The 9,280-nt window shown below is 38.3% G+C and overlaps 1 protein-coding gene across 2 annotated transcripts in view; it reads right to left on the reverse strand.

Moving 5' to 3' along the window:
- The window catches only part of DNAJB6 (DnaJ heat shock protein family (Hsp40) member B6), a 48,901-nt gene extending 41,596 nt beyond the window's left edge, over positions 1-7,305 (reverse strand). For both annotated transcript variants that reach the window (XM_014309367.2, XM_005426761.2), the window contains exons 1-4: positions 7,175-7,305; positions 6,349-6,458; positions 3,659-3,718; positions 3,184-3,294 (exon numbers count right to left, since the gene is read on the reverse strand). In XM_014309367.2, the coding sequence (XP_014164842.1) occupies positions 3,184-3,294; positions 3,659-3,718; positions 6,349-6,458; positions 7,175-7,239 (346 nt within the window). In that variant the 5' untranslated portion in view covers positions 7,240-7,305. The remainder of the gene's footprint in view (positions 1-3,183; positions 3,295-3,658; positions 3,719-6,348; positions 6,459-7,174) is intronic.
- Positions 7,306-9,280: the final 1,975 nt, after the last annotated feature.

Consider the following 9,280-nt stretch of genomic DNA (forward strand, 5'->3'; position numbering starts at 1 on the left):
ACCAGTACACATTTTTAGAAAATATTACCTCAGTATTTAGTGGCTTAGAATATCAATTATAACCTGAGTAGCTCCTTAAGAAGTTACTAATTCCACAGAAAACTCATCAACAAGTTGATAACGCCTCATTTTTAGAAGATAAATTCTCTTATTATTCAGGACTGAACTGTTCCATTAGTTTTCAACACAGCAGAACCTGTAAGGGCTGCAGTTCACCAATGCAAATATTCATGCTATACATGCAATTCTACTGCTTGCTTTTGGAATTACAAAATGCACTACATTCAGATAGAAGCACACATATGTTGTACTATCTTGAAATATTCATGTATGTGCAAAGACCAATTCAAATACTTTTTACAGAAATTTGTGAAAAAAATTGTTTGGAGTCACAATTACACATGTTAGAGAATGTCTTAAACATCTTAAAGAAAAAAAAAAAGTGCTCACTTTGAAGCCTTCCAACTAGAAAAATTTCAAGAGCTTATGCTCAAAATCCAAAGCTTAACTGAGGGTTTTAGGCCTCTGGTCACTGCCACTGCAACTATCCACATAAAGTAGAGAGGCAGCTTAGGAATGATTAGTTTTCATTAATTGGAGTGCACACAGCACTGCTGCCACTGCCAGAACCCTGGCAAGAGGCAGAGCCTGTGCTCAATGCTCTTATCCTCCAGCTGACCAAGACAGTGATCAACATACGAAGTAGATAACCTGCCCCTGAATAAATACATAAATAAATCTGTGTGGTAAGCAGGGGAGAATGTCTCTCTAGGTCACTAGTGAAGGGGGGGGTATGTTTGTTAAGCACACTGGTGCCCCAAGGCAGGATGGGGCAACAGAACATGCAGTTGCCTCAAACAGATGCTGGAAGGTAAAATACTTCTGACTATCAGGAATTAAAATCACAGTCTCTACAAGAGGGGCTATTGGAGCTACAGTGTCCCATGGAATACTGGCAGCAGTGGTCCCTCCATTTGATAAGCTGGATAGCTCTGTGCACTGTGCTGTGAAGCCTTCTTCTAAGGAACCCAAAAGGCAGGGCCTCAGCTTTCTTTAAGCCTATAATTTCTTTAACAGCAGAACTAAACTTCATGCTTTCAGGTTAATCATGTATATTGACATTTTCAGAGAGCAACTTAGGTCTTCTGCTAGTATTGATGAAGTAAATACAATGAAAAATCAAACAGAGCCTATGCCAGTCTCCCACTAGTAGCATCTCACCTGTACAATTTACTATAAAGATATTTGATTGAGAACCAACTGTTTTGTTTAATACATCTTCAATCAAAAAATAAACAAAAGAACTGAACACTCTCTCCCAGCTCCTCCACACTAGCTTCCTACTCAACATCTTGCTCAGATTTTTCCAGATTTTCTACCACACAATCACAAAACAACTGAGTTTGACAAGGACCTCTAGAGCTCATCCAGTGCAATCCCCTGCTCAAACAGGATCAACTGGAGTGGGATTTCCAGGACTACTCCATATGCTTTCTGGCTATCTCCAAACATGGAGATTCCACAAGCTCTCTGGACAACCTGCTCCAACACTGTTGCCCTCCCAGTACAGTTGTGCTACCTTAATTTCAGGCAGAGATTCCAGTGCTTCCATTTGGGGTCATTGCCTCTGATCTCTCCACTCCCTTCCCAATGCACTGATGAGATTCTTACCCTGAGCTTTCTCTATACTGAACAATTCCAGCAATTCTCCCAACCTGTTCTTCATGTGAGAGAAGCTCCTGTAATAATCTTAGTGGTCTTTCACGGGACTCTATCCAGTAGCTCTGTTTCTCTTACTGCGGAGCCCAGAAGTGAAGCCAACGCTCCAGATGTGTCCTAACCAGCTGAGATAACTCATCTAAATTGAAATCCTTGTCTTGTGCTTCCTAAAACTCTTATTCTGCTGCAGACAGTGAAGAAGTTACATTTAGCCAGTTCAGAGCCCATTCCACTCATCAGTATTTTTCTAGAAGCTTCCTCCAATCTTCCCTTTCCTACTTTCAGCTGATTTCACACTGGATCCAACTGCCCAATTCAGCTGTCTATCTTCCACCAGAGTCTTCCTCTAGCTACTCATCTAATTCATCAACTACCATTCTACTGCATCCAACCTCAAGCCCTTCAACCCCCTTTCTAATCCTTCATTAGTCATCTAACAGCTGATGATCCTGAAATAGCACACCAAAGAAAGATATAATTAAAATCTGAGCTGAACTACCCCCTTAATGCTGCCAAAGAAAATAAATTACTTTTAAAAATATTAAAACATTTACAAACATTATTATAGAGCTAAATCAATATCTACATACTGAACAGGAAGAAAGTCTGGTTTTTCAAGTACACTTCTTGCGGTTTTCAGTATGGAACTTTCTCACAGTAAATACTGAACACAGGATCTGTTCTGCTTTATAGGTCAGCATTTTGCTGAGCTGAACATGCACAGAGAGATTGCATAAGAATCCCAGCACCTCTGAGAAGACCTTCACTAGAGCAAGTAAGAGGACCTTCAACATGAGGACAAAAAGATTAACTTTGACAACTTTTATCACATACTGCTCCTTTAATGAATGCTTACTTCCTAAATGAAGAATTCAGGCCACAAGAACCATTTATCTGAGTCTCTAAAGGCTCTATACCCCAAGCAAACAAGTGACATGAATTTGGGAGTGTGTCTAGATTATGTATGCAACTGTTCCTATTCTGATTGAAGAAAATCAGTCCTGCTAGGACACAAGTTTACACTGAGAGTTATGGTGTAACAGTTATAGTTAACAGTTATAGAGCTGTCCTGTTCAGAAGCTCTCTAAGTTTTATTTTTTAACTTATTTACAGATCAAAAGAGAGAAATCAACAGACTAAGTTAGCCTGCTCAAATTCTCGAGAGGAAATTCCAGTATGCACTTTTTCTGTTGAATATTATTTCCTTTCAACTTAGAGACACTGCAGACATCATTTTATGGTTTGGCAAACCAGGCCTTCCAACAAAACATTAATTGGCAAGCCCTACCTGTTCTGTACTATAAAATTAACCAAGAAATGGGCATGAAACACAAATTTCAAATATATCAGCTGTTTGCCTCATTTTCAGAACTATTTCTATTAAATCTACATTAGCTACATTTGCAAGAGTAAAGTTTTAGCCACACTTTAGATACACATAACTAAAACCAGGGGATCACTTACCCAAGAAGTCAAATGAAAAGGGGTCCCTTCCACCAAAAAACTCCCTGAAGACATCATCTGGGTTGCGGAATGTAAATCCAAAATCAAATGGATTATCATGATGATTTCCACCTGCAAACAAAACAAAAAAGGAAAAAGTTAAATTTTAGTTACCTTCACATATTCTTAACAATAAGAAAGTTCAGGCCTGTAGGGTACTGGAATCATCTAAAAATATAAACAACTTACAAAATTTCTTTTTCAGCTATCATTTAATTTAAGTACACACATTACTTCATTACTTTTCATAATAGTTTCTCTGTTTTCAGGTAACAGCAATACCTTTTATACTAACTAGAAAAACTGAAAAACAATTGCAATCTCGATTTTTAAAAGACTGCATTTTAGGCCCTAGTACAGGCATTTCCAGATTCCTGTCTTGAAAAGAAAGCTACAGAAAATAGAGACAGCCAAAAATTGCTGATTGTCAACATACCTCCACCTCCATTTATTAGGCCTTCTTTTCCGTATCTGTCATAGATGTCACGTTTTTTAGCTACAAGGAGAAGTTGTACATCATGTCAGTAAATAGGTTTGCTGGTTTTGTGAAAAAATAAAAACACTTAAGCAGCATTCTCAGTTAAGCATCTTCTCAAAGCTAGTTTATTTAAGGAAGTTCTGATATATAACTGCTGAGCATCTTCAAAAAGAACTACCAAAGCAATTTAGTTCAGAAAGAACAGCTACTGAACTTCAAACTTAAGACCAGTAAGCTGTAGAAGGTACAGTCCAGATGGACGAGAAGAAGTTTGGTTTAAGGACAAACTTCATATAGTAATTTGCTTTAAGGCTGTGAAGGACCTCTGGACTTCAACCTGCTCCTCCACACAAGTTTAACTGTGAAGTTGGTCACATCTTGCCTGAATAAAGCTGTGATGGCATCAATTTCTGAGATAAGATTCCACAGGCTCTCTGGAGAGCAGTTCCAGTGCTTAAGCATTCCATTCCTCCTCTCCCACTTTCCAACCTTGACCCTTGTCTCTCTTCCTTTTCTTGCATAAGACCAAGCCCATTGTGGGGGAGTTAAGAGAACAAAGACCAGTGTTTATACCAGTGACTGCAAAACCCCTAAAATTAATTATAACCACTTCTGCTGGCTTAATTGTGGGATATGGAATGGAGAATGAAGTGATGTTCCAAAATACCAAGGAAGGATGTGACTCAAACTGCTTGCTCTCTATTATTTTAGAAGGCATGGAATGACTATTAATTTCACTGCAGACCAGCCAGTATTCATGAGAAAGGAGAGAAAAATGAACTCTACATTTGGCACTTTGGTACTGGAAGGGAACCTGAAGACCTTAAAGAGGCAGAGAGACAGCTCACTTTGCCTGCACTGTTGTGGAAGTATCAATCAAAAAGCAATCAGGGCATTTGATTTTATTCTCTTAATATTATTACGCTTTTCCCAGTGGAATCTCCTCAGTGAAAGATGTTTTTAAAATTTAAACAGCATCACTGAAAGAACACGCAGTTACCTCAAACAGATGCTGGAAAGTAAACTACTTCTGACTAACAGGAATTAAAATTTTATATAATGGTTATCATCTCAAATAACAGGAGCTTGCAACAGGTTCCCATGCAGACAAATCCCAAAAGCTTGATACATTATCTGTACTGCCTTTCTAGACAGCAGCTTTTAAAGAAAGGAGGTTAACCTACCCATGAAATTATGAAGAAAGCAGCAAGGTAGATAAACTGTCACGGGCAGAAAACAGCAAGGGGGCCCTGAGGGCTCACAAAGACCAAAATTCATCTTGAAAAGTGTTCCATTTTTGAAACCACAAGGTTTCCCACAAGGGAAGTGTGTTCAATGATCACCCAATTTCAGTATTTTTTTTTTGCTTATGTAATCTCTTACAAAACTATTCTTCTGCCAAAAATCTGTCATCATTCAAGCCTGTAATGGGTGTCAGAAAATTTCATTAAGTTTGCAGAACATTTCACTGCCTCTCAACCACTGGGCTGAAGATTCTGGTATCCCTGCTGCACAAATGATTGTTAAGACACCACTAACTTAGGATTAGGCATAGATCCAAAAACTAGCAGCACTTTTAGAAGCTGTTCTAAAATTCTAGCACTGTACTGTTTCCAAAGAACTTAGAGATCTGTTTAACAACCAGACCAGTATCCTATTTTTATCCTCCTCAAAAAAATTAGCTTAAGAAGGATAAAGTACTCTAGAAGACAAGCATACAATGAACTAATGATAAATTAAGTTCTTTTTCTCCCCTGTTAATTAACTATCAAAACCAAGCAAAGAAACACGGTGTACAAGACTGCAGCTCACTAAATCAGGCTGAACTCTGAGAGGTAATCTAGATGCTGCTAGAGCTTTAAATATAGCTTTCCCATGCTCACTGTCTCAGGTGAAATCAAGGACACTTCAGAAATAGCATATAGACAGCTGCAGTCAATTACAGAGGAAAATAATCAAAGTAGCTTAAATCATTTTGTTATGATTCAGGCTGCTTTTGTCAGAACACTGGCAAAAGTTAATGATACTCTTCAAGCAAAAAGACATGGGTGAACTGTAAACTGCATTCCTGCACTACATGGGTCAGGCTAAACACCTCTTTCAGAACAATTCAAAATAAACACTATCTTTAGTATCACAGTTGACTGAATTTACACAACTCACTCAAATGAAATCCAAATTTTCAGCAAGGTTTACAATATGCTTGGGTTTTGTCAAGACTAGTTTACTGCTACAAAAACTAGAAGCTGTAGGCCCAACAGTGGATACTTCAGAGTTGGTCTGGCCTGATTTTAGAGGATAAACACAATGCCCCTATACTGACTGTAACACTGGCCTCACCTGCTAAGATAAAATTAAATCTTGGGATTCACAGAAGTCTACAGAAATTTCTATAGACTTCTGTGAATTTCAGTTTCTAGTAGTTTGGTTACCTATGTAGGGAGATCCTGAAATTTTTGCTTCAAAATTTCTGTTTATTCTGTCTTTTCTGCAAGCATCTTTCTCTTTCCTTGCCTTTGAAAAGGAAGCAGTCAAGTTGGATGGTGAACCAAAATTACAATATACCTTCAAAGCACCATAGATCACCATTTTCAGTCTGATCCCCAGGACAGAGACAGGCAGTTCAAGCGCCCTTCTGAGACACTTACCATCTGACAGGACTTCGTAGGCCTCCGCTACTTGCTTAAATTGCCGTTCCGCCTCATCCTTATTGTCTGGATTTTTATCAGGGTGCCATTTTAGTGCCAATTTACGGTACCTGAGTGAAGGAAAACAAAGGATATTTCACTCTGAAATAATAGAATATGCTATACAAATAAACACAGTATTGTCAGGTTAAACAGGTTGTCAGGGATCGAAATAAGAAATTCCTCCTGCTTAGTATCCTGCATCTAGATATTGGGACCAACCTGCAGGTACACAAAGAACCACCTACTCAGATATATTTTAAATTAGAAAGTAGTTTGGGGCTCCTTACTTATTCTGAAATTATTCTTGTGCATTTCTGATGATCAACATCTGTGAGACCTGTAAGCAAAACATTCCAACAAAATATCTCTGCTGTGGGCTTCTCCTTAGAGCTCTGTAATTATTCAGTACTACAGCCAACCAAGGGAAGCATCAAGAAGGATCTGGTACACTAAAAGTTGATAAAGCTCCAAGAACACACTTATTGTGACATCTTAACATCAATGCCTTCTTTGACAGCTACACCTTCACACAATTCCTATCCTCCAATGAAACACTTTAGGCAAAGTGTTCGTAACTTCTTACTTAGAGGGGCAAAGCTAAGCTTGCCCCTAGGTTGATAAGCTTTGCAATCATCCAAGATCACAGTTCAAATATTTCAGTTGATAAAGTAGCATGTGCAGGAATTTGCAAAAGAACATGGGAGGACAATGAACTGTGACTCCAAAAACCATGTAATTATATCTGTCCCTCAAAATCCATAACATCTACGCCAGTGACACTCACGCTTTTTTGATATCCTCTGCTGAGGCATGCTTCTGCACTCCCAGAACTTCATAATAATCCACCATGTTTCAGGAGTTCTTGTGGTAACAACAGCCAAGTCTTTCCAGTCCTGTAACAACAACAACTTGTAAATGGAGTTTGTCCAGTACTGCTACTTCATGCAAGTCAGGTAGGAGCCTGGTACTGCCTTGTATCAAACCTGAGCAAAGAAAGACAAAGTTCAAGTTTTCCAAATCCAAAACAAAACCGCTTTACTTTAGGTCAAGAGATCAAACAATTACTTTAATTCAGATTTTTGTGTTCTTTAATCCCACTGAAACGCAGTACACAAACACATAGAGATACAGCAGTTCCTGAAACAGATTAGGCTGATAAGCTAAGTATTTAAGAAGGGTATCTGGATTACAGTTTTGATGTAGATATTAATAACTCTGAATGCAAAAGTTCACCTGTTATCTGTGACACCTGTCATGTCTAAAGCACATATGGGCATAAACAAAGGGACCCATCTTTCACATCTGTTCTTCAGAACATCACTTCCACTGACATGCTCCCTTCAGAAAAGCAATGCTTGTGCAGGTCTTGGAAATTTAAAATTCAGTCTTAGTGAGTCCATTTGCCTCCTTTACATTTACCAAGAGAAGAACATAACCAGGCAAGATTGCTCCAACTGCAATGTAACCAACCAACTCAAGCGCAGAGGCACCTAGTGTTTGTTAGTATAAAAGAACAGTTACCACAAGAGTCCTGAGAAAGCCAGAAGTTAAAAAAGCAATTTAAATATTGACAGTTGCTTGTCAACAATGGAGAATAATTACAAGGAACAATTACACTGACCATTACTCCAACTAAATGACCATTAAGATGAAAGAACCTTCCTAAAAAGTTTCAAGAATGTTTCATGTCTTTGTGCAGTGCTGCCTTTCTCTCCACCATTAAAAAATCTCCATTCTGGCAAAACATCCAATCCCCTTTCCATCCTACCACTGCTGGCTTGTTTCAATTTAAGGAACAAGGAAACAGTGACCTTTTCCAGTAGTTATCAACTTGTTGCAGGGAAAGCCACCCAAATACACTCAGAACATAATACAGCAATGTGTTAGTCACATTTTCTTATCTGGTGCATCAAGAACAAAAATTCATTGAAATAACCTCTCCCCCCTCGAGTCATTCAGTGTTTTTCATTTTAACCCAGGCAGTCTCAGTTTCCTTTTCTTTCCCAAGAAAACCAAGTATGATGTAGCCTAGTGAAATATTCTGAAATTAATTTAATGTACTACTTTTACATGTATCTTTCAACATCCTGGGATATAAACACTGAAAAAATACTTCCTTTCAAAATAAATTGGTACATCTTCAAAATATGTTCCTGCTGTAGATTAAAGCTTAATTACCTTTAATTGTGGATTATGGTTACACACACATTTCCTCAAATGGCAGAACTAGTTTAAGAGATACCCTGCCATGCTTCCTCCCTTCTCCAAACCACTTAGAGAAGCAAATGTATTGGAGGACCCATGTGTTTAAAACTTGGGTGGTTTTAGCCATCTACTTAACCATACAGTCCCACAAACACAAAATTAAAGTGTAGCAAGTAAATAGCCCTTTGAAGAAATCTCCACATCAAAAAAACCATAAAGGTATAGTTAATACTGTGACCAACACCAAAGGAAGTTGGGGGACGTGCATTAAAATTAACATTAAGAATGTCAATAATAATAATATACTAATGGCAGTGTTCAATATGTAAACATACAGATTACTAAAAATATCCCAGGATATTTGCTATCAACTGGCCTCTCTAGCTTTGCTGTTTCCCACACAACAATTGGAACAGCTCTGTGAACACAGAGGCGAGGAGCAAAGTCAGTATGGTTAAGTTTGTTATCAAATCCCACAGCCAGCCTTATGAGGAACAGCATATATGGAATGTATAGTCTGCAAAGAAATCAGGAGGGAATCCAGCATGAATCAAGCTTAAGGCTAAAGATCAGAGCCCCTCCTAACAAAAGATACCAGCCTAAAACTAGTAAGCAATCAGTAAGAAGCCCCAGGACAGGAGCATATACCATAATACTAAGTGTTCTTTCCATATTCTGCTTTTCT

This window comes from Geospiza fortis, unplaced genomic scaffold, assembly GCF_000277835.1.
Source record: "Geospiza fortis unplaced genomic scaffold, GeoFor_1.0 scaffold282, whole genome shotgun sequence".
In the NCBI taxonomy this organism is placed as follows: Eukaryota; Metazoa; Chordata; class Aves; order Passeriformes; family Thraupidae; genus Geospiza; species Geospiza fortis.